The 26,459-nt window shown below is 35.0% G+C and overlaps 1 protein-coding gene, 1 non-coding gene and 1 pseudogene across 3 annotated transcripts in view; 1 reads left to right on the forward strand and 2 right to left on the reverse strand.

The window, feature by feature from the left end:
- Sos2 (SOS Ras/Rho guanine nucleotide exchange factor 2) overlaps positions 1 to 23,451 on the reverse strand; it is a 98,039-nt gene extending 74,588 nt beyond the window's left edge. For both annotated transcript variants that reach the window (XM_071607878.1, XM_027929561.2), the window contains exons 1-3: positions 23,290 to 23,451; positions 3,375 to 3,500; positions 47 to 178 (exon numbers count right to left, since the gene is read on the reverse strand). In XM_071607878.1, coding sequence (XP_071463979.1) covers positions 47 to 178; positions 3,375 to 3,500; positions 23,290 to 23,376 — 345 coding nt within the window. In that variant the 5' untranslated portion in view covers positions 23,377 to 23,451. The remainder of the gene's footprint in view (positions 1 to 46; positions 179 to 3,374; positions 3,501 to 23,289) is intronic.
- Positions 16,020 to 16,145, forward strand: LOC114088286 (U2 spliceosomal RNA; annotated as a pseudogene).
- LOC114088309 (U6 spliceosomal RNA) lies at positions 20,293 to 20,398 on the reverse strand. The gene has a single exon (XR_003581970.1). It is a non-coding gene; the product is annotated as a U6 spliceosomal RNA (small nuclear RNA).
- Positions 23,452 to 26,459: the final 3,008 nt, after the last annotated feature.

Genomic DNA, 26,459 nt, shown 5'->3' on the forward strand with positions numbered 1-26,459 from the left:
AAATAATTATTTGTAAAAGAATTCCCCAAATGTTTAATCTTATTACCTTCAATGAAGGATGAATTTTGTCCACAGGTAGTAAAAGAGGATTTCTTCGTTTTCGTTTCTCTATGGCAGATTGTGCATCAGCAATAGCCCATTTGTCAATTGGATGAGGAAAGGTCTTTTGAACTCGTTCCTGTTCAGATCGTTGCAATACCATCACAGAATTAAGAGAAGGTTCACAAATAGAAAACTCATAAAAAGTCAACTTTAACATTATATTTACTGCAAACAGGGAACAGTATGATATAATATGTTCCGTTTACTATATTAAATAAATTTTTATGTTTAAAAAAAGGCCAATAGGGGGCTGTGGTTGTGGCTCAGCAGTAGAGCGCTCGCCTAGCACGTGCGGGGCATTGGGTTCAATCCTCAGCACCACATAAAAATAAAATAAAGGTATTGTGTCGAACTACAACTAAAACAAAATATTAAAAAGAGAAAAAAAAGACCAATAGGACTATTAAGATTTTTTCACATAATTTAAGATGAACTGGAGGCTGGGGATGTAGGTCAGTGAGAAAGCACTGGTCTAGTTAGTATGCATAGTACTACAAAAGTAAAAAAAAGATGAACTTGAAAAAGGAAAAGATATCATGTATAGGACATTAACATGAAATAGTTATCAGTGATCACGTTAAGTAAAGAGAATTTATAAAAACAGATATCATGAGATCATGTGGGTGTGGGACCTCAGAATGACCATGGAAATACAGATTTTGGCAAAAATAATCCAAGCCTCTGTGATTCACCTAATTTTAAATTTAACAAGTGATTGACACAAATAATGAGAATTACTGATACCTGAATAAAACTTCAATTTAGCAAAGTTTCCTACTTTTAAAATTATATTCTCATATTTTAGCAAATTTAGCTACTGAAAAGTATTCTTTCATTGTATTTATTTAAAGTTCAAATCTTTCAGTGGAGAAGTATAAAAACAAATGTTTTAATTCCAAGGGTTCCTGAAAAAAATAATACCTTAATCACCGCAAATTAAGATTTTCCTTAATGCTGCAAGTTATTGCTTTATTATAGAAACAATCTTCAAAAGAAAGATAATGTAAATTTTATAGTACAAAAGCAATTTTTAAAAGCTGTACTAGTACTTCTACAATTCTAAAAATACTCCCATGAAACTAAGGCAAAACAAGTATTTGAACTCTAATGCACACACACTCTTTTAGAGGTAGATGTATTTTTAATCAATAAGCAAAAATTTACATTTATCTACTGAAGTAATATTTTTATGCAGAAAATGGCACAGATCTTAAGTGTACAATTAGATGAGTTTGTTTTGTTTTATATGGGGGATTGAACCCAAGAGTGCTCTACCACTGAGCCATCCTTCCATCCCTTTTTTAAAATTATTTTCATTTTTTATTTTGAGACAAGGTCTCACTAAGTTGGTTAGCGCCTCCATAAATTGCTGAGGCTGGCCTTGAACTTGTGGTCCTCCTGCCTCAGCCTCCCGAACCACTAGGATTACAGGCGTGTGCTACCATGCCTGCCCAACTTGATGAGTTTTGAAAATGTTCACACTCTTGTAACCATCATCTAAATCAACATAGAGAACATTGTATAATTGATATCCACCCTTTCTAGGCAACCACTACCCTGATTTCTACCACCATTGGTTTTACCTGTTTCTAAAGTTCTTAAAATGAAATCTTACAATATATGTACTCTAGGTTCTGGCTTTTTTCGCTCTGTGATTTGCAGATATGTTAGAGAACGTGTTAATAGTTGCTGATTAGTATTTCATTTTATGAATTTACCACTATTAAGAATTAAACTGCCTAGACATTCACATATAAACCTCTTCAGGAACATATATTTTCTTTCTCTAGGGTAAATTTGGAGAACTGCTGAGTCATGCAATAGATATATAACTTTATTAGAAACTGCTAAACGATTTTCAAAAGTTTTTATACCAGTTTATATTCCCACAAGCAATATAAAGAGTTCCAGCTGCTCTATACTGCCACCAACATGTGGCACAATTAATCTTTAATTTTATAGCTTTTGGTTGATGTGAAATAATATCTCACTGTGATTTGTTTTGTTTTATTTTTGCATACTAGGGATTATACCCTGAGCCTCATGTATGCTAAGCAAGTGCTGTACCACATAGTTGCATCCCCAGCTCATTGTGATTATTGTTTTAAAAATATTTTTAGTTATACATGGACACAATATCTTTATTTTATTAATTTATATTTATGTGATGCTGAAGATAGAACCCAGTGCCTCACATGTGTAAGGCAGCGCTCTGCTACTGAGCCACAACCCCAGCCCTCTCATTGTGATTTTAATTCCTATTTTCCAGATGACTTCTGAGCTTTAGTACCTTTTCATGTACTTATTAGCTATTAAATATATTTTCTTTCATGAAATTTCTTTTAAAGATTTTTGCCAATTTGGGGAAGAAGGTATATTTTTCTTATTTATTTGTAGAAGTTTTTTTAACTTATTCTGGGTTCAAGCCCTTTGTCAGTAATACATTTTACAAGTATTTTCCCTTCATATGGGATTTGTACCTTTTTACTGTCCCATCAATTTTATTCTTTAGTTACTGTGTTTTGAGTCCTATCAAAAAATATTTGCCTAACCCTTCTGGGTGTAATGATACACGTCTGTAATTCCAGGATAAGGCAGAAGGATCACAAGTTAGAGGCCAGTCCTAGCAACTTATGAACCCTAGCAACTTAGTGACACACAGTCTTAAAATAAAAAAATAAAAAGGGCTGGGGATATAGCTCAGTGGTAGAGCACCCCCAGGTTCAATCCCCAATACAAAAAAAAAAAAAAAAAAAAGTATGCCTAATCCCAGGTTAAGATGATATTCTCTGGCATTTTCTTTTAGAAACCTTACAATTTTCAGTTTTTATGTCTATGTCTAATTGCTTTTGAATTAATTTATATCTGTGGTATGAGATAGATTTCAAGGTTTTCCCCTCATAAATTTATCCAATTGTTTTAGTGTTTTTTTAATGAAAAACTTTTCTTTCTCAATAAACTACTTTGTAATCCTAGCAACTCAGCAGGCTGAGGCAGGAGGACTACAAGTTCAAAGCCAGCCTCAGCATCTTAGCAAGGCCCAAGTGATTTAATGAGACCCTATCTCAAAACAAATAATAAAAAGGGTTGGTGATGTGACTCAGTGGTTAAGCACCCCTGGGTGTAATCCCTACAAAAATAAAACAGACCACATATATCACATATAATTTCAATGGCTCATTACTAATAATTTAGAATAATATAGATCTACATACAAAATTTAATTTGTACAGCAATTCCATGGCTCTTTGAAATAACAAAATAATTTTTACCTCAACATCTTGAACAGTCCTTGGTTGGGCCATGCATAATTTATTAAGCAGCTGAAAAATCAGTTCTTCAATATAATAAAGAGACTCTTCATTAGCTGATAGATTGGGATGTACTTGCTCCTGAACCTTAAAATAAAAGTTCTCAGTTATAGTACTGGTAAAATAATACAAAATGAATAAAAAAAACTAAGCAAATCTTAAATATAATTAATATTTTGCTAGGACGGTTACTCTAATACAAACATAAATCAAAATGAAAAACTATTTATCGGTCCATGTAAACTTTCCTTAACTCACAGAGCAGTGTTTCTTTATACTTTTTTGGATCTTTTGAAAATCTGTGAAAAGGCCATTGAGTGTTCTTCTCCCTCAAACCAAAAAGCATGTGTGTGTGTGTGTGTGTGTGTGTGTATGTGTCTCTATACAATTTCAAAGGAATCATGGATACCCTAAAGCCAACTAAGAAAACCGCTAGGTCATGAACCCCAGCAATAAAGGTATCTCTGAAAAAAACATACTACTATACAAATTATACAGATACTTTATGAAGTAGGTGCTACTGAACTTTTATAATGGCATATGTTGCTTGTTTTACCACCTAGCTATGTAGAACCCTTTTTGTTTTTAATTTACTAAAGCTAAACCTTAATAATTTTATCCTAAAAATATCCAGTTTGACTGGATATGAGAAATACAGTAAGTAATATTGCCTACCATAGAGTAGGTGTCTTATAAATACTTGCTAATAGAACTTAAGTACTGCTTTAAACTTTTTATGGCAGGGTATTAAAAGGATATCAGTGCCCTTGACAAATAAACAAATAAAAAATCCCAAAAATCTTTAATAGTCTCATAATTATTTTTAAAAATTGAATCATTAATTAAATCTACCCCACAAAGAAAATAGCATGAAGTTGACTATTTCATCTAAATTCTCAAAATTCAGGATAAAATTCTTCCTCACATCTGGATCATGTATTCACTATGAAACCAATAAATACCAATGAATGGATGGCTTATAATTTAGGCTTTACCATTTCCTGAGTAGTCTACCCTTGAATAAAATCATTGCAAAAAACATTAGCATAAAATAGAGCATTATAGCCTCTTATATTCTGTAAGTCTTATAAGATCTATAATGAAGTCCCTTCTGTCACTGCTAATATTATTTATTTGTATGTTCATTCTTTTTCTTGATTTAGTATCTCAGAAGTTTTATTACTTTTATTAATTGAATCAATTTTATTAATCTTTTCAAGAATCAGTTCTTGACTTCATTGATGCTATTTTATGTTTCATTTATTTTTGCTTCATCTTTATTATTTCTTCTGCTTTTTCTGTTCTTTTGCTAACTTTCTGAAAATCATTACTGTTCAAATTTTCTTCTTCAATATGAGCATTTTCTCAAAGTGCTACTTTTGTTAAAATTCACAGATTTCTTTAAAAAAAATTTTAGTTGTAGATTAATACAATATCTTTATTTTATTTATTTAGTTTTATGTGGTACTGAGGATTTAATCCAGTGTCTCACACGTGGGTGGCAACCTCTCTACCACTGAGCCACAACCCTAGCCCAAAATCCACAGATTTTTTTAAAAATATTTATTTTTTTTAGTTGTAGTTGGACACAATACCTTTACTTGTCTATTTATTTTTATGTGGTGCTGAGGATTGAACCCAGGGCCTTACATGTGCTAGGTGAGCACTTTACCGCTGAGCCACAACCCCAGCCCAAAAATCCATAGATTTTGATATGAAATATTTTTGTAAGCATTCAGTTCAAAATAACTGTTAGTATATTAGAAAAAAACGATAACATTAGTATTATGTTTTTTCTAATATACTTTGGAATCTAGAAGTGAATTTCTTAACTTCTGAATATATGGGATTTTTTTAGGTTATCTTTTTATTGATTTCTAGAATAATCATGTGGTCAAAATACACTTTTTATAATTTCAATTTTTTGAAATTTGTTGGGATTCAATATTATAATTCATTATATGGGCCTACTTGATTTCATTGACAAACTCATCAAACATTTAAGGAAAAAATGCAACAATCTTAAGCAAACTTGACCAGAAAAATAGAAAAACACTAACATTTCTAAATTAATTATGAGACTATCCTTGATATGAAAACTCAAAAAGAAAAATGAAAATTTTAGGCCATTTTCACTCTTCACAGAAACCAAAGGCTAAATAAAATATCAGCCAACTAAATTCCATAATACACATTTTAAAAGACTATATACAACATGACCAATTTGGTTTAACCCAGGAAGGTAAAGCTGATTTAATGCTGGAAAATCAAGTAATATAATTAAATACTTTAGATGATTAAAAGAGAAAAATAAGATCATCTCAATAGATGTTGACAAAGTATCTGAAAAATTTTCAACATCCATCATAAAATCTCTCAGTGAACCTCCTTAATTTGGCAAAGGATATCTAACCAAAAAAAGGTAAAATAAAATCAAAGTTAATGCTAAAACAACAAAAGCTTCATTTTGAGAACAGGAAAAGGGCAAGGATACACGCTATCATTATTTCTATTTCACACTGTACTGGAGATCCTGGTTAGTGCAATAAAGTGAGAAGAAGTAATAAAAGTATAAGAATTGGTAAGGAAGAAACTAATTTTCAGATAATTTGATTGTGCCTTGTGATAGCTGATTTGGGGGTACCTAGATATTTGATTATACATTATTTCTGAGTATCTGAGGGTATTTAAGATAAGATAAACATTTAAATTGGTAGAATTAGTAAAGCAAATTGCCCTCTCCAATGTGGGTGGCCTCATCTATTCTACTAAAGACCTATATATTAAAAGAATAAAAGACTAAGTAATAAAGAATTATTTCCTTGCTTGACTGTATTCGAAATGAGATATCAGCCTTCTGTGTTTGGATTAGGACTCACTGGAACTCATAATATCAGCTCTTCTGGTTTCTGGCCTTCAGACTCAGACCAGAACTATAGTATACTGGGTCTCCAACTTGCCAAATACAGATTTTGTACTTCTCAGCCTCCATAATTGCATGAGCCTATTCTCTTATAGTAGTAAATCTCTTTCTAAATATGTATGTGTGTGTGTATGAGTATTATTAGTTTAGTTTCTCTAGAGACTCCAGATTAATACAACCATGCAAGACAAACCTATTGTACAGATAAATTATGTGAATTCATAAAAAGTAAACTTTCATTTCTATGCACCAGCAACAAAGCTAGAAAATAAAATTTTCAAATAATAGCTTTTATAATAGAATAAAAAATATCATGTACTTTGGACTAAATCTTACAAAAAGAAGATGACCCCGTGGGAGAAAATCATACTATTAAGAGAAACTGAAAATCTAAATACATGAAAGAGAATACCTTTGTGATTATCGGACTTAATATTGTAAATATATTAATTCTCCACATGAAGTTAACAAAATTACAATTAAAATCGAGCAGGTTGATTTTGTGTGTGTGTGTGTGTGTGTGTGATGCTGGGGATCGAACCCAGAGCCTTGTGCATGCAAGGCAAGCACTTTACCAACTGAGCTATATCCCCAGCCAAGGTTGTTTTCTGAAATTGACAAGATAATTTCAAAATAAATTGACAAGATAATTTCAAAAATAATATAGAAAATGCAAAAGGCTAAGAAAATCAGTCACATACTCTTAAAGAAGCAAAAGTATTTGGTCCCCTAGTTGTTATTCTTTACTACAAACCTGCAGCAATTAATGGTATTGGCATAAGAATAGAGAAATAAATCAATGGAACAGATGAGAGTCTTCAGAAGCAAGATTGTATGTATATGGACCCTTGACTTAAACAAAAGTGACAATTTACTAGAGTATGGGAGAGTGTAGACTGTGGAGAAGTAGGGCAAGTGGATGAACAATTAAGACACCTATATAGAAAAAAACCAAACTCAATCTCTACTTCATATTTTACATAAAAATCAATACTTGCTGGATTTCAGACCTATTAAATAAACATATTTAATAAAGTTCTGATAATGTAAACAGATATCTTCATGATCTTAGGATAGAAAAAGACTTATTATATAGAACACAGAAGTTATTAACCATAAAGGGAAGGGGTAACACACTTTAACTATATTTAACTCAGATTCATCAAAAGCTACCTTAAAGAAAGTAAAAAGGTAAGTTATGGAAGTAGAGATGTATGTGACAAATATAACAAAATGATTCATATCCAGAATATATAAAGAACTTCTAAAACTTCAATAAGAAAAAAAATTATCCAAACCCCAATAGAGGGGTTGGTGTTATGTAGCTCAGTGGTACAGCACTTGCCTAGCAAGTGTGAAGCACTGGGTTCTATCCTCAGCACCATATAAAAATAAATAAATAATAAGTATTTTACCCATCTACAACTGGAAAAAAAAATAGAGGGCTGGGGACACAGATCAGTTGTAAGAGTGTTTGCTTACCATGCACAAGGCCCTGGGTTCAATCCCCAGCACCACCAGTGGGGGAGAAAACCAAACTCAGTAGAAAACAAATGCGGGTATGGATAGGGGATATAGCTCAGTAGTGGAATGTTGCCTAGCATGAGCAAGGCCCTAGGCTTTATTTTTATTTTGCAGGGCAGGAAATCAAGTAAAGGCAAAAAATACTTAAAATGAGGGCTGGGACCATAGCTCAGTGGTAGAGCACTTGCCTGGCATGTGTAAGGCACTGGGTTCAATTCTTAGCACCACATAAAAATAAATAAAATAAAGGTTAAAAAAATACTTAAATGAGCACTTCACAAAAGAAGAAATTTAAATAGCCAACATACATATGAAGATACTCTAGCTCTTTAGTAAACAAAGAAATGCAACTTGAACCACACTGAAAGTTATTACCCACTCACCAGTCAGCAAAATTAAAAAGTCTATTAATATCAAATACTGGTGATTATGTGGAGCAATAGGAACTCTCATACACTACCGAAGTGTTAAATGGCTCAATTGCTTTCAAAAATTTCACCATTATATACAGACATGAGCCACATGACATTCTGGTCAGCAACACATCACACATAAGAGAGTGATTCCATAAGATTATAATGGAACTAGCCAGATACATTGGTGCACCTGCTATAATTCCAGCTAATGGGAGTCTGAGGTAGGAAGATTCAAAGTTTGAGGTCAGCCTAGGCAACTTAGCAAGACCCTATCTTAAAATTTAAAAATAATAATAATAATAATGGTCTGGGCATGTAGCTTGGTGGTAGAGAGCTCCTGGGTTTAATCTCCAGTACCACCAAAAAAAATTTACAGTGGAACTGAAGAATTCTTAATACCTAGTGAGGTTATAGCTGTCCTGATGTCAACATTGTTATATTGACACTACTCATATGTTTGTGGTGATGTTGGTGTAAACAAGCCTACCATTCTGCCAGTCATATCAAAGTATAGCACATACAATTCTGAAGAGTGAATAATAGTTGACAATGATAATCAACAACTATGTTACTAGTTTGTGTATTTACTATCCTTTACTTTTAATTTTTATTTTGGAGTACGTTCTTGCTACTTATAAAGAAAGTTCATAGCCAGGTGTGGTGGCACACACCTATAGTCCCAGCTACTCGTAGTCCCAGCAACTTGGAAGCTGAGACAGAAGGACTGCGGAGGCAAGAAGATTGCTTGAGTCCAGGAGATTGGTGCCAGCCTAACCAGGACCCCATCTCTTAAAAAACAAAAATGGTAAGTTTACTATAACAGAGAATGCATTAAAAGGACACAGTAAGTGATTAACCAGTAAGTGATTAATCATCTAGGTTTGTGTAAGTATACTCCACGATGATCAAAAAAGGACAACATCACCTAACAATCCATCTCTCAGAATGTGTCTCATCATAACTATATACACACTGACACACACACACACACACACACACTCTTTATAATTATGCATCTAATGTAGTAGACATTAGTCACATGTGGCTAATGAACACCTATAATGAAGCACCACTGAATTGAAATGGACTCTAAAGAGTATAAAACACATACAAGAATTCAAATATTTAGTATAAAAAATGTCAAATATCTTAATTTTTATATTTATTACATGCTGAAATGATTATATATTTATTAGGCTAAATAAAATATATTATTGAGGGGCTGAGGCTATAGTTACGTGGTAGAGCGCTTGCCTTGCACGTGTAATGCACTGGGTTCGATCCTCAGCACCACATAAAAATAAAGATATTGTGTCCAACTACAACTAAAATATACTAATATATATATATATATATATATATATATATATATATATATGTGTGTAATTGAAATCAACTTCATCTGTTTCTTCTTTTTAAATGCAGCTTGAAGAGAATTTTAAATTATATATGTGGTTCACATTATATTCCTATTACATATCACTATTCTAGAGAAATGAGCTCACATGTTTACCCAAAGACATGTACATCTAACTAGATATGTTGTGGAATGTCCACACAATGGAATATATACAGCAAAAAAAATTAACAGTATTAATGAAAAGCACAAAAACATGGATACATTTTCAAAATAATGTTAACAAAATGAAGCCAGACAAAAAGAACACATATGATGGATTCTATTCACAAAGTTCAAAATCAGACAAAATTAAACTTTGGTATTTAGGGACACCTTATTAGATAAGAAAATTATGAAGAAAAGTAGTAACTACCATAAAAGTGGGTTACCTTTACAGAGATATAATGAGATAAATGCTGACAATGTGCTGTCTTCTAACATACAATGTGCTGGATGATAAAACTAGTGTCCCTTAAATTGTATATTTATCCTTTATGCATTTTTCTGATTGGGTTCCAATTCATCATAAATAGGATTTAAAAGGAATCATCAGGCAAAGAGAAAATCAAGGGGTGAAATTATCAATAAAATAAGTCTAAATAGCCATTTTGTATACAGTTCAATGAAAAAAATTAAAATATCAGAATTCTGTACTGGCACAGCAGCACATACCTATAATACCAGCTACTCAGAAGAGATAGGAGGATCACAAGTTAAAGGACTGGGGATATAGCTCAATGATATAGTGCTCCAGAATTCAATCCCCAGTACACACCTCCCTCTATCCCTCCTTCCCTCTCCCCCCCATCTCTCTCTCTCTCTCTCTCTCTCTCTCTCTCTCTCTCTCATACACATGCAGTCAGAGTTTAAGAGACAGAGAATATCCTACAAGATTGGGAGGGAGGAAGAGTGGATTATATACAAGCAGCAGACACGAGCTAGTTCCTGACTTTAATATTAATACTAAAAACTAAACAACAATGAATTCAAGATTCCAACAAATTATCAATCATCTGTCATAGTAATGTAAAGATATTTGTAGACATAACAAGGTAAAAATTTTTATCTCCCATATAGTCTTTCTCATTAAGCCTCTGTAGGTTGTATCATACTAAAATGAGTATAAAAATCATGAAAGAGAAAAATCCAGAATATAAGAAAAGAAGAAATCAACATGGAAAAAAGATCAAAGGAATGCCTAGGATGAAATGAAGGAAAATTATAGGATGAGAACTATTTAATAAATAGAAATGTCACCAGTCCAGATTCAGGTCAGAAGGCTCTGGGGGAAACTCTCAAGAAAACAAATTGATAGAGCACCTGATGGAACTAAAAATCTTGAGAATATAGAAAACTGGTACAGAGTTTGAGTTTGAGAATTGATACACAGAAAACGTACAAATAAGAAAACAAGATAATTATTAACACCAGTAAAAGCAAAAAGGAAAGAAGTGGTTTAATACAAATAGCAGTAATAGTCGTAATAACATAAGCTTTTAATATTAAACCAAAACTAACATATGATCATGAGGAGGGGAGGCAGAAAGTATGCTTGTGTGGCAAGGTGTGTAGATGGAGTGGGTAATGTGTATGTTTATTAAAGAACACACTAGAATATTCTTCTTTCATGAAAAGAATTCAACAGATGAAGTCCAAAACAGAAAAATCAAGAAAAGCAATATAAAAATGTTATCTTCCTTTAAAAGACACAATACAAAAACAAGACACTCAGAAGAGCTAAAAGTGATTGTCTCAAGAAAGCAGACATAGAGAGCTAGTTATGTTTTTACTTTGATAAAATACAAAGACGATTAAGAAAAATAATATGAAGTGAGGAGTAGGAAAAAAGGAAGGTTACATGAAAGTGGAGAGAGACTACTTTTTGAAGCTATCTGAGTAAGAAGCGTTTAAGTAAGGCAGTTATAAATTATATACAGAACCAACATCTAAAAAGTCAGCTTTATAATATGTTTCTTAGGTTTTGAATTGGGGAAAATAACCATTTCCTCTTATACCCTGTACTTCTTTAATATGACAAGAGGAAACGTAATATTTCTAAATTATACACTTCTAGGTCAATAGAATAAAAGAGACTTTTTTATTCTTCACTAAAAAACTCAGGCCCAACTCCATGAAAATGACTATATATAAGAATTAAAATAATGTTTAACAGGAAAGGACTTTTTTCTGTGATTATGGTTTTGATAAATAACTTGCAAAGCAACTTTAATAATAAGGATCAAAATTTCTTATGTCAAACTTCTTTAATTAATATCAAATAAGAAAGCATCCACAATAACCAACATGCAATGTTAAAATCCCACCCCTAGACACCCTAATAGGATATCAAGATAACAATGAAAGGTAGCCATACTTTACATTTCCACAATATTTACTATCTCAGCACCCTAAGAGACAGTAAACATAAAATTATCACATTAGAACAAATTCATCTGTCAAATTTTTCTAAAAGACTAGCTAGAAAATGAGCAATTAAAATAATTTTTAGTCTTTAGCAGTAGATTAACAGGTCAGACCTGTATTTTAGTTACAACATATTTTCAAATTGCCAGAGGTATATGCTTACACATACACTGTAAATAGTATACTCATAAAACTATAAATACATGAATAGATTCACAGACCATTTTAACTTTAAATTATTTTTACTCAAATAAACAGTATATTTGAAAAGTTATAGAAATATTATTTCTTAATTTATACTTTTCAGTTTTCCCTATTTACCATCAAATAAAAAGTCTTCCTAGTACATTTGTTCAATGAACTAATAGTTGAGTTTCAGGTACAATATAGAAATAAATTCTTTTTGTAACACTGTCAGATTGACCTTTGTTTATGCAAATTCTTCATTTTATTGCAGATTCCTGCAAGGTTCCAAATGTCTCTGACATTATATACATATAAAATGTGTGTGTATATATCTATATTTGTATATACATACATATACATATACATGGGTATCTGGGGATATAGTTTTGTGGTAGATCATCTTGGGGTTCAATCCTAAGTATTGCAAAAAAAAAAAAAAAAAAAAGCTAAGACTACTAGAAGTTTTTTCATTATGAAAAAGTTAAAATTCAATTTAAGAAGAAATAAATTTCATTTTAAAGATATACACTAAAACTATAATACTGCTGATAGAAATTAAAGACCTCAATAAATAAAGAGAGAGACTTTATTTTTTATTTGGAAGACTCAACACTGTGTCAATTCCTCTGAAGGAATCTATTAAATCAATACAATTCCAATCAAAATTCCAGAAAGTTTTTTTGTAGAAATTGATGTGCTGATTTAAAAATTCTAATGGAAATATAAAAAGATTCTAGAATAATGAAAACAAAAGAACAAAGTTGGAGCATTAACATTACCTGATGTCAAGAATTTTTATAGAGCAGGGCTGGGGTTGTGACTCACTGGTAGAGTGCTTGCCTAACATGTGAAGCACTAGCTTCGATCCTAAGCTCCACATTGAAATAAATAAATAAAATAGAGGTGTTGTGTCCATCTACAACTTAAAAATGTTTTTTTAAAAAAGAATTTTTATAAAGCAACAGTAATCAAAACTGTGTGGTACTGACCAGATATACACAAAGATAGAAAGTACAGAACAGACTGTCCTGAATTAAACCCATATATATATGGAAGGTGTGAAGACCTAAAGGAGAAAGGACAGCCTTTTCAATATCTGAAACAACCAGCTATTCATATGCAAAAAAAACCCTACCAAATATGGAATTGTCATACTACATGTAAAAGTCAATTCAAATGAATCACAGATCTAAATGTAAACCTAGATCTCTAAAACTTGTAGAAGAAAATAAGTAGGTAGAAAATTTTTGTAACCCTGGGTTAGACAAAGACTTTTTGGATATGACATAGTCCCCCCCCCCCAAAAAAAATATTCCAAACAGATAAATTGGAATTCATAAAAATCTGAACATTTGCTCTTCAAAAGACCTCATTAAGAGAATGAGAGCTCAGCATGGTGATGCACACCAGTAATCCCAGCTGTTCAGGAGGGTGAGGCTGGAGGACCACAAGCTCCAGGACAGCCAAGGCAAGTTAGTAAGACTGTGTGTATGCATATGTGTGTGTGTGTGTGTGTGTGTGTGTGTGTCTGGGGATATAGTTCAGAAGAAGAGCATATTGAGGTTCGATCCCAAATACTGAAAAAAAAAAAACCAAGCTATAGACTGGACAAAAATCTTTTGATAAAGGGCTTATATCAGACAAATTCTCAAAACTCAATAAGAAAACAAGCAACATGGGCACAAAATCTAAACAAACTTCTCCAAAGAAGAAACATGGATAGTAAATAAGAACATGAAAATGTTCAACATCACTAATCATTAGGGAAATGCAAATTAAAACCACAAGAGACCACTGCTGAACTATTAGAATGGCTAAAATTAAATTACAAGTGCTTGCAGAATGAAATGCTAAATATTGCTGACAGTAATTTAAAAATGTACAATCAAACTTTGGAAATAGTTTGATAGTCTCTTAAAAAGTTAAAACATACCATCAATCCAATTACTCCTTGTAATTACCCAAGAGAAAATGAAATACATGTCTAGACAAAAACTTGCACACAAATGTTCATAGCAGCTTTATTTGTAATAGCCAAGATCTGAAAACCCAAAAGTATGTCAATAGGTGAAGGGAAAAACAAACCATAGTATAACTATATAATAGAATACTATCAAATAATAAAAAGAAACAAACTACTGATACATGCATATATGCAAACACATGGAAGAATTTTTAAATAATGAGGATACTGGGTGTGGTGGCATATGCCTATTATAATCCAGAAATTCAAGAGGCTGAGGTAGGACAATCAAAAATTTGAGGCTAGCCTCAGCAACTTAGTGATACACTGTCTCAAAATAAAAAATAATAAAAAATTAAGAAATGAGGATGTAGCTCAGAGGTAAAGCACTGCTGGGTTCAATCCTCAGTACCAAAATAATAATAATAATAATAATAATAATATTATTATTATTATTATTATTATTATTGAAAGAAGCCAGATTTTTAGAAAAGAGTATATACTGTATGATTCCACTAGGATAAAACTCTAGAAATGCAATTAATAGTGACAAAAAGCAGATCAGTGATTGCTTGGGGATGGGCAGTGGGAAGGGAAAAGAGAGAGAAGTACAAATAGTCAAAAGAAATTCAGAGGGTAAAAGGATGTGTTCATTATCTTTATTGTGGTTTCACTGATGTATACCTAATATCAAAACTTATCAACCTGTACACTTTAAATATATGCATCTTACTATATGTCAATTACACCCCCAACAAACCTGTTAAAGAATATAATATTTTTAGGTAACATTTTTCTGATTAAGGTATATAATCAAGAACTGAAACCAAAGTTGTGCATTATACACTCATTAAGATCAGTCAGGAACCATAGAACAATTTCTCATTTTTTATTCCCTCCTATCTGCTCCCCACACTTTTATTCCCAATCTACTGGTAACCTAGTACCTTGTCATTAAGCACTCAGTAAATAAAAACATTAAAAAGTACAAGTTTTTCAAAATTCTTTTGGGGATACACAGCAAAAGTTAGAAAACTAATTTACAAGGAAGATTCAAGCAGACTCAATGATATGTAAGGCTGGTATGAGACACAAGGAATGATGTCTGAGTTCTGTTCTGGAAACTGGGTGTACCATTTATACTGGAAATGTAGGTTTACGGCCTGGGTTATGTCATGAACATCTATGTAGGATTATCCAAAAAGCAGGAGAATGTATCAGTTTTAGAGAGGCTATAGGGGAAGACATCTCCAAGAAGATGATATCTGATGACAATAAAGACCTAACGGAGATAAAAGGACCAGCAACATAATCACCTGAGGAAAAGGTGTTCCAGGAAGATAAAACAAGCATGAAAGTCCTGAGACTAGTACATGTCAATGTGTTATAGACATAAGAAAACCAGTATGGAGTAGGAGTGGAGCAAACAAGGGACAGTATTAAGTAGTTCAAAAGGTAGAAGCAAGAGGGGGCATCACTAACTACAGAGAACCTAGCAGGCCATAAAAACAAAAAACTTTTATTCTGAGAAGCATTGACAGAATTTTGAACAAAAGAGTGATATGATCTCACTTATCTCTGTTGTGCTAAGACTGAATGAAGCAAGAGACCAGTTAAGAGACAATTTCAAAATTCCAAGAGATCAGTGATGATCACCTGATTCTAGGTGGTGAATTAAGAAAAGTATGAAATGGTGACTAGATGTAGTTAGAGTTGGAAGTAGAGCTAAAAGAATTGTGAAAAGATTAGATACATGGTATGAAAAAAAAAGATTCATTCGCTTAGCCTTTTGTCTAAGATCAAGTGTAGTATCTGTTCTTATCAGTTTAATATCTGATACATCTTCTATCCAAGGACAATGAGATTCTTTGGAAATCTGGGAATGGAACCACCATTTGACCCAGCTATTCCTCTTCTCGGACTATACCCAAAGGACTTAAAAACAGCATACTACAGGGACACAGCCACATCAATGTTTATAGCAGCACAATTCACAATAGCTAAACTGTGGAGCCAACCTAGATGTCCTTCAATGGATGAAGGGGATTAAAAAAATGTGGTATTTATACACAATGGAATATTACTCAGCATTAAAAAAGAACAAAATCATGGCATTTGCAGGTAAATGGATGGCGCTGGAGAAGATAATGCTAAATGAAGTCAGCCAATCCCAAAAAACAAATGCTGAATATTTTCTCTGATATAAGGGGGGTGACTCATAGTGGGGTAGGGAGGGACAGCATGGGAGGATTAAATTAATTCTAGATAGGGAAGAGGGGTGGGAGGGAAAAGGAGGGGGGAGGGAATTAGCAAGGATGGTGGAATGTGATGGTCATCATTATCCAAAGAACATGTATGAAGATTTGAATTGGGTGTCAACACACCTTATATACAGAAAAACTGTGGTATATATGTGTATTAAGAATTGTAATGCAAAAAAAGTACATGTATAATGGCATAAATTGACGTGTACATACTTTATATACAGAGATACGAAAAATTGTGCTCTATATGTGTAATAAGGATTGTAATGCATTCCATTGTTGTTGTGTATTTTAAAAAATAATAAAACGAAAGTTAAAACTTAGGGGGGTGGTTGGGGATGTGGCTCAAGTGGTAGTGCGCTCGCCTAGTATGAGTGAGGCACTGGGTTCGATTCTCAGCCCCAAATAAAAATAAAATAAAGATATTGTGTCCACCTAAAACTAAAAAATAAATATTAAAAAAAAAAACCTTAGGAGAGGGGTCTGAGGATATATACCTCCGTGGTATTTGCCTACTATGTGAGAGGCAAGGAGAAGGAATTTGTAAATATGTATAAATGATATATGAAATAATAAAGCTCTCTTTATACCCAAGAGAGTGGGTGTAAAAAAAGAAACAAGTCTATAACTAAGCCCTGGGGAGGTCAAAATGATGTGGATGAGAAAATGAAAAGGAATCAAGATAGAAGACCTAGAAAGAATATCCTATAAAGCCATCCTAGGTGCCCTTCAAGAGATGAATGGATAAAGGAAAAGTGGCATATACACACAATGGAGTACTACTTAGCCATAAAGATGAATGACTTTACGACATTTGTTGGTAAACGGATGAATCTGGAGACTATTATGTTAAGTGAAATAAGCTAATCCCCAAATACCAAAGATCAAATGTTTACTCTGGTATGTGGAAGCTAACCCACAGTAAGGGAAGAGATTAGAAAAAAAAATATATAAGTTCAGTGGAGTAGACAAAGGGGAATGAAAGGAAGCAAGGGGAGATGGGAAAAGGAAAGAGTGGAATGAATCTAACATTACTTTCCTATGTACATATATGAATATACCACAATGAATCTCACCATCATCTATATTCACAAGAAATTAATTTTTTAAAAAATAACTATATGAGTAAATGGCAGAAAGACCAGTAGAAGAAAGGGAGGGGGAAGAAGGAAGGGGAGGGGAAGAAGAGGTACTGAGGACCAAATTAGAACAGGATATTGCCCATGCTTTTATAATTATGTCAAAATAGATTCTACTGTCATATATAACTAAAAAGAACCAATAAATTAATTAATTTAAAAAATTAAATAAATAAATAAGAAAGGATATCCAAAGAGAGAAAACCAGAAGAGTATGGTGTTCTGGAAGTCATGTAAGAAAAGGACTTCCAGGGCTGGGGTTGTAGCTCAGTGGTTGAGTGCTTGCCTCACATGTGTGAGGCACTGGGTTCAATCCTCAGCACCATATAAAAAAATAAGTAAATAAAACAAAGATATTAAGGATTTTAAGGAAGAGGGAAATATCAGCAGTCAAATTCTGCTAATGGGTCAATTAAGAAAGTACTACAGATTGTTTTGTAAATAAGAAGTAGAATTTGAGTTTATAAAATAACTTGAAGAAAACTAGAATGTAGAAAAATCTTACTTGAAAGAGCTAACACTAGTACCCATACCTAGATCTTGATGTTATTTTTATTGTGTTGCTTCACTACTACACATTAAAATGTGAAGTTTATAACACTTTATACATTTTAAAAGATTTCTACTTATTGTCACATTTTTATGAAAAGAAAAAAATTTTAAGTTGTTAATTTCTAACGCTGACTACATGAGATAATGCTATATCCATTAGTTTCATTAAAATTCCTTCTTAATTCCAATATAAAGGCTAACAGAGGATATAATCAAACTACTGTTCCTTTTAAAGAGAAGCTATGGTTAATATAAAAGACACATACTTGATTTATGTCAAGTGGTAACACAGGTAATGCTGTGGATATTCAGCATAAAACACTTTAATGGAATATTATTACTCCAAATATACCATACCAAAATTAAACTGAAAATAGAAAAGGCTACTAAATCATGGCTGACAGGGAGCTAAATGCACCAAGTTAAAATGCATTTCTAATGCTCATCCAGTTCTGGCTGAACCCTTTGCATTAGTTTGAGCTATTGTTAGTTTAGAATAATTCCAAATGATTCTCTTGAGTTCTATTGTTGTATTCAGTAGCTTTAGGAAATCCAGAACAGGCCTCACGTTTAAAAAAAAAAAAAAAAAAAAAATCATAGGATCTCTTAGTTTCTGGCTTTAACCTGGAGTGATCTTTTCAAAAAGCAATTACGATCAAGTTAATATAATTACCTTGCTACATAATTAACAAATAACCATACACAACTTTCTTGGTCTAAGGTAGAGACCTTAACTTCACCTACATATAGTCTACCACACAGGCTACTTCTCCTTATTCTCTTTGTTCTTAATTTAAATAAAGACCTTATTCTCTTTGTTCTTAATTTAAATAAAGTCCTACAGTTCCCTCTACCTCAAATCTCTTCTCCTCCTCCTTTGTTTTGTTAATTCCTACTTATCTTTCCTATAATTGCTTGCAACTTTATTGTCTGTCTCTCCCAGCCCTCTCCCAGCCATTTAGAATGAAAGTTTTATGACAGAAGGGACCTTGCTACAATCCTCAGTATCAAGAATAGTGCCTGGCATACAGGATACACTCAGTACCATATATCCTCCAGAACCCAGTACTTAAAGACTTCTGTGACCTATTATATATCAGTGACACCAATTTTATTTTCTTAAGTCACCCTATACTTTTCTTGTGGGCCTCAGGAAAGATCATGTACAGTCTTCTAAAACAAACTTCCAACAGACATTGGTAGAAAGGCAGAAAACATTAGAATCTTTCAGATTTCACAAAGGCATTTCTCAGTCAGAGCTCTTACCTACTTTTTCCTTGCCATGGACTGCTATTAATTAACCCACACATTTTCTATATCACTTGCCTTTTAGACAGCTATCTGAGAGCAAAATTGTCACAGGGTAGGGAGGTCGATATTTAACAGGAATTGAATTAGACCCAGGAATTCAACCAATTCTTTCTAGCTCTGTCTGACATTTATAACTACAGATGGTAAGAAAATAGACATTTTTCTTTTCCATGGCTAGCCTGATAAGGAAAACCTTATAGAAAAGTCATTTACCATGGAAATATCAGACTGAAAATGTGGTAAAATTGTTTTAAGACATATTTGCCATATGAAGAGTGCTAATTTATCTCAGCATATAATCAGCACATGCATAAAATAAAAGATACTTCAAAATCAAAGGTAATAAACTACCCTTACAAATGTAGCCCTGCTCTTTTTTTTTCCCACAGAATACCATAGCTTCAATGTTCTTGGGGAGTATTGGTGAAGGCACTTATGATCTTGGCTCTTTTGGGAAAGATACATAATTTAGCAATAATGTTAACAATCCACATATTATCAATTAATAATGTGATTTCAACTCTGCTTTGTAGCCCTGTATGTTTTTAAATGCCCTAGCTGAGGTTTTGCTTTTAAAGTTAAAGAAAGGGCTGGAAGTATAGATCAGTGGTAAAGTGCATGGAGACCCTGAGTTAAGTTAAAAAACAACACATTTCTATTTTTACGATTATTTTTCCATAAATCCATTCCTCAGCCTTTGTGTTTCTACATAGTAAAATAAATACTTACATATTATTTTTTTAAATCCCTTACATTTTCTTTCTTTCTTTCTTTCTTTTTTTTTACAGAACACTTCATGAATTTGCTATCACCCTTGCACAGAGGCCATGCTAATCTTCTCTGTACCATTCCAATTTTAGTGTATGTGCTGCAGAAGCTATCACCCCTTGTTTTTTCAATGTTGAAAATGATGATTTTGCCAAACAGAGTCTTCATAAAAATTAGCCAAAACTTGAAACCCAGCAAAAGATAATACTAGGCATTTCTCAGTGCAGTGTTCTGCTTGAAACTTTCATTATTTTCTATTATTATTTATAAGATAAACTGACCTATAAATAATAAAAGATTTACATGAATCTAACATTTTACTAGAGCTCTCATTAAATAATGACATCACTGACACATGTTTCTTTACATTTGCACAGAATTTTTGCCTTTCTGAAAATTCTATTTTAATAATTTTGGAGGTTCCACTAAGATGTTTAAAATGCATTAACCTGACAGAGCCAATTAAACTACATTGCTACTGGATATTCATTACAGAAATCTAAGCTTAGAATTGGTATCTCATTTACAAAAACCCAAACCTCAGAACTTAGAATTTTGGTCTAGTTGGTAAATGCTTCTTAGAACTTTTGGTCTAGCTTGTAAAGGCCTTTACTTTTTAAAATTTATTTTTGTAATCTTAATATCCAACATGGTGCCAAGTACCTAAAATGTGTTCAATAAATATTAAACAATGCATAGAGTTATAATATATCAAATGTTCAACGGTAGTGCCAAATGAAAGAGAGAAATAGTATAGTCAAATCCTAGTAGTCTGTAACTCTATGGTCATCTGGAGGAAGGTGGTTTAAGTTCTGCATGCTTTTCTTCTTTTTTTTCTTCTCAGTGTTAGGGATAGAACTCAGGGCCTTGGCATGCTAGTAAGCATTCTACCACTGAGTTACATTCCCAACCTACAGCCTATGAATATGAAGACAGTCTTCTTCATAAATGGTGGAAATTCTTATCATACAAAAACATGGTTAGCAGAGTGAATCTTGAGTACCTTAAGAGCTGTAATGCCTGCAACTCATAGTAGGCACTATGAAACTGCATGTCACAATGTTCCAAATACTGTAAAAATAGATATAATCTGAATCACTTTCACCAAAAATTTTCCAGAGATATAAAAAATGATTCCATGGGAATGTATCTCAATTCTATAACACTGATTTAATAAATTAATAGAAATTGTTTTTATAATTCACCACAAAAGGCCAAATTTTCTTAGTAATTTTATAAGCAAAGGATATACCACAATTGTTGAATACAACAATATAGTATCTGCAAGGCACCTAGAAAACAAGCACAACATTTAAATGCTAAGTAATAGGACCAAGGCAATGTACCAGGCTTAGATGCTAGTCCTGATTTTGTTCTAACCTAGCCTGAAAAAAATAAATCTGAACCTGTACATGAGGATTATTAGAATCAAAGCTACCTACACTTAAATACTATTTGCTACCACAAAGTACTAATGAGCATATACTTGCTTCATTCTGCCGACAATATAGGCCTACCTGGTAACTTCACTCACACTTCTGCATGGTAGAAGGGCTAATTACTATCTAAGCATTTCCTCCTTTGCTTTTAATTCAGGCCAGAGTTCATTATCATCATTCAGCACACTTCCAAATTCATTCTCTCTCCTTACAGAATTGGGCTATGCATGGAAGAAGGTCAATTTAATACTTTAGAACCCAGCACACCAGTGAAATGACAGTCATTCCACCAAGTGTTTTAAAAAGCCACGACTTGGTGTTTGCCCTAAGGGAAGAAATGTCTACTTTTAAGAATCATGAAATTAGAAAATTTGAAATTCTGAATGCATGAAGAAAACGTTTTTACCTTTAAATGCACTACTGCCTTTCATTTCTAGGAATTTAATGTATAAAGAATTACATTCCAAGTGTAGTCTTTTTTTCTTTTTCTTTTTTTCCTCGTGGTGCTGGGGTCCTGTGCATGGGAGGCAAACACTCTATCAACTGAGCTATATCCCAAGCCCCCAAGTGCAATCTTTTAAAATTGTTTTTTCTTTATTATTTTTACAATTTATTCTTGGTTATTTTACATAAAAGACAAGGGACTAAGTCTGTATCAACAGTAAAGGAAGCCCATGTTAGTGAGCATGACAAGTAATCATGAACCCATATACAGTCTTTGAATTTGTCTTGACCTCACAAGATAATTTATTATGAAAATGACAGTATAATTATTACCTAAGTTCACAGAGGAAGACTGACACCACGAACAGGAGAGAAGCATCCTAATACGCCCAAACTTGAAAGATCGATTTGTATGAGCTGTCCCCTTTTTTGTTCCTTAAAGTGATTCCACATTCGAAATTGTACCCAGAAAAGAAACTAACTAAATTGGATAAGGAAAATATCTGTATTAAGGCAAGACGTCTTTTGCTGGAAGTGGGGAGGCGCTTTAGATTCACCTCAAGAATTGTAAAATGAGTATTATGATTCACTGACACTTCACACATGTGAAACATTCATATTACAAAAAAGAAAGAAAAAGCAATGCCTTATAAGCGAGTGGACAACCTTGACAAGCAAACTGTCTGGGGGGAACACCCCCAAAGAATTCGATTAAAAATAATTACCCGACCTGAAAATGAGCTTTTGTTTTAGAAACTGTCTAAATATCAGCGGTACTTTCTCTTGCCCGAATCCTGCCTGAGGACAACAAATTGGTCAACGGCGGAAGTTGTCTGACGAAATGACTGCAACATGAAATCCAGTTTTATGATCATAACAAAACCTTCCTTCCGGGACCCGGCCAAAAAAGAAAAAAAAAAAAAAATTTGAGAAAACGTCCTTCAGGATGCAACAGGCAATTATGAGTTCCCTGTCGCCAGGCAGAGACACTGTTTGGCCTCGGGACCCAAGTGCTGGGAGAACAAGCTACTCCCCGTTAGAACTTCGGGGGACCGGGCCCGGCACCCCGCCCGCCGTCCGGCCCCTCCCAGGGCCCTGGCGGCCACCCCCGCCCCAGAACTGACCTTTCGTAGGGCCGAGACCAGCAGTCCCCGCCATTTCGGGCTGTTCTCTTCGCTGAAGAACTCGTACGGCTGCGGCGCCTGCTGCATGGCCCCGGCGGCAGAGCCTCCGCATCGGGGGCGGCCCGCGGGCCGAACCGGGCCGGGCCGGTGGCCTGACAGGCAGGGCGCGGGCCGCCTCGCCTCGCCGGCGGCCGCCGCCTCCCGCCCGGGCCGCAGCTACGGCCGAGGCGGCTCGGGGGCGGCGCCGGCGGGCGGGCGGCGGCCCCGGGGGCGGCTTCCTTGGCCCGGCCGGCCCTTGCTTCGCGCAGCGCCCGCTAAGGAAGCGCGGTGGCCGCGAACTCCGGCCACCCCAGGCAGCGACCTCCTTTCTCAAGGCGCTGGCCCGCTCCTACGGCGGCTCCTCCTTTGTCTGAGTTCGCAACCCGGCGAGGGTACAGCTGGCTTTGCCTCCGCCCTTGACTCCCGCTACGGCCGCGGCGGGCTGAGAGCGGCGGCAGCAGCTCCTCTCCTCATCCCCGCCCTCCCGACAGGCAACGCCGCCGGCCCGGCCCGTCCGAGTCACCCCCAGAGGGCCCAGGGGACCGACGGGGCGTGCGAGGCGAACGAGCGAGCCCCACTCGGACGTACAGAGCTGGCCGCTGCAGCCGCCCCTTCAGCAGCAGCGCAGAGCCCCTCGGGCCACAGCCGAGCTCCGGGTCGCACCAGCCGCGGCTTGGCCCGCCCCCTCGGCCCGGCGCTCATTATCCGGAGCTGCCGGAGAGGCCCGGTACGGAGCATGCGCGCCACGGAGCCAAGGCGCCGGATAGGCGCTGGGGCGCGGGGGGTCCTGGAGTCCGCCTCTCCTGGGAACTTTACAAGGGGTCTGTTCCAGACTTACTCCCCAATTTATTGATTGATCTTTACGCACACACTTCTTCCTCTACACCTTCCCAAGACAATCCCGACTCAGTGCCACCCTTGGTGAGCCTCCAGCCGCAGGACTGCAGTCGTGGGAGGCAGTTAGTATAGGGATTTGTGGAGAACGACGCATCAGAACTAGCAAGATACTTGGCGTATTAGTGCTCTACATGGCTCCTTGGTATATAGGAGATAATTATCCCCACAACACCGTCGAATGGTATTGTGGGGCGCAGAAATCCCTTTGCACACTGTCGTAGGGCCAGAAAAAGTTCACTGTTTAAGTGAACTTGAATTTAAAGATCCTTCACTTAACCCATGTGTGTTCACAAAAATCATTTTCATAAAACTTTCTGATAATTTTTTTGTAACTCGTTTTCTTAATCGTGTCCTTTAATCATATATGCCTCAGATTCTACAAAACCTAGATCTGCTCATGGGATGAAGTCCTATTCATTAGCAAGCTAGGAAAAAAACAAAAAAAAACCCAACCTGTAAGCTTCTCTAAGTTGAGGAGACATAAACTCTAGAACCTGTCAGAAATTTCACCCCACTAACGATGCTGAGCACATGGCTTTTAACAGGTTGTAAAGAATAAAGGCATGTACTACTCCCTTTACCCAGCCACCAGCAGCAAGGGAAAGGAAGAACAAGGTGAAAAAAATTAGCCCATGGAACATTTCACTTCCAGAATCAGTAATTGAGAAATTATCCTTCCCAAAACATGCACCATTTCATGATCTTGGCAAAACAAAACAGGCAGGCATTTGTCTAATCCAAGTATCCACTGAGTCAGAATGTCCTGCAATAAATGTCCATGTGCACATTGCCATGTACTTGGGATAGTGTAAGGCTTGTATTTCTCCAACTAATCTTTCAGTCCATAAGGGTGAAGACTTTGGCTTCTATAAAGTGTTCTTACTTTTCTCCCCCATTCCCAGACCCAAGCCATAAGCTACTGTCAAATTGCTAGATTGGTACCCTTCTTTCTCATAAGAGAATAATGTTGTTGGTGGGAAGTTTTATTCTTGTCCAAGGATATCAGAGGTCTCCTCTGGGCCAAATCTGGCCTGAAGACACATTTTGTTTAGTCAGGGCTGTATTTAAATCTTTAAAATTGTTGTTACCATTTTAAAATTCAAGAGACTACATATAAAAATCTACATTTCCAGATTCTCTTGACAAAATCAGGCAATGCTGGGCGTACTGCCTTTGTGCAAGGGAATAATCAGCAGGCACTGGGTAGTGGCTGCCCTCTTTAGGAAAGTATGCCATCCCATTTCCAGTTGGCTATACTCCCCACTTGGCATTCTTCCCCCTTTTATGTAACCTGCCTAGTCTCTACAGGCATCTGAGCTGTGATCTCTGGGCTAGGCAAACAGAAATGTGATCTTCATGCATGTAGGAGATAATCTAAGAATGACACCAGTAAAAATTTTCCCAGCCAGCCAAGTGGGCCATCTAGAAAACAAAGTTGGATCCACACCCCACACATTACACTACCATAAATTTCTGATATATCAAAAATTTACATGTAAAAAATAAAACATATTTATAACTTTAGACTACAAGTTTTTTAAGCTTTTTTGTTTTATTTTGTTTTGTTATGGTGCTAGGGCACCACAAAACCCAGGGCTTTAAGTATGCTAGGCAAGCACTCTACCACTCAGCCACATCCCCAACCCTGCAATTCATTTTTTAAATTCACCTTTGAATTAATTTCCCTAACATAGAAAAGTGTTACTACAAATTAGTAGACTAAAATTCAATAAGGAAAAAAAGGGTATGAAAATATAGTTCACAGAAAAGGAAATATAAATGTCTCTTAAACTTTAATTAAAGATGCTCAACTTTGCTCATATAAGAAAAAATGCAAATTTAAATTATACTGTTATTATTTTTTCATCAATTAGAACAGCACTGTTCAAAAAGGTTGATTACCCACTATGACATTAAAGATATGCAGAAATAGGAACTCTATTTTAGATGGGAGTATAAATTGATAATACCTATTAAAACTTCAAGGAGCCAGGTGGGATGGTGTGTACCTGTAGTTTCAGCTACTTAGCAGAGGGAGGATCACTTGAGCCCAAGAGTTGGAGACCAGCCTGGAAAACATAGTACAAACTTCACCTCAAGAAAGAAACTAAACAGGCTGGGGCTTGGGCTGGAGCTCAGTGGCAGAGTACTTGCCTTGCACATGTGAAGCACTGGGATCGATCCTCAGCACCACATAAAAATTAACAAATAAAATAAAGGCATTCTGTCCATCT

This window comes from Marmota flaviventris, chromosome 2 (genome assembly GCF_047511675.1).
Source record: "Marmota flaviventris isolate mMarFla1 chromosome 2, mMarFla1.hap1, whole genome shotgun sequence".
Lineage (NCBI taxonomy): Eukaryota > Metazoa > Chordata > Mammalia > Rodentia > Sciuridae > Marmota > Marmota flaviventris.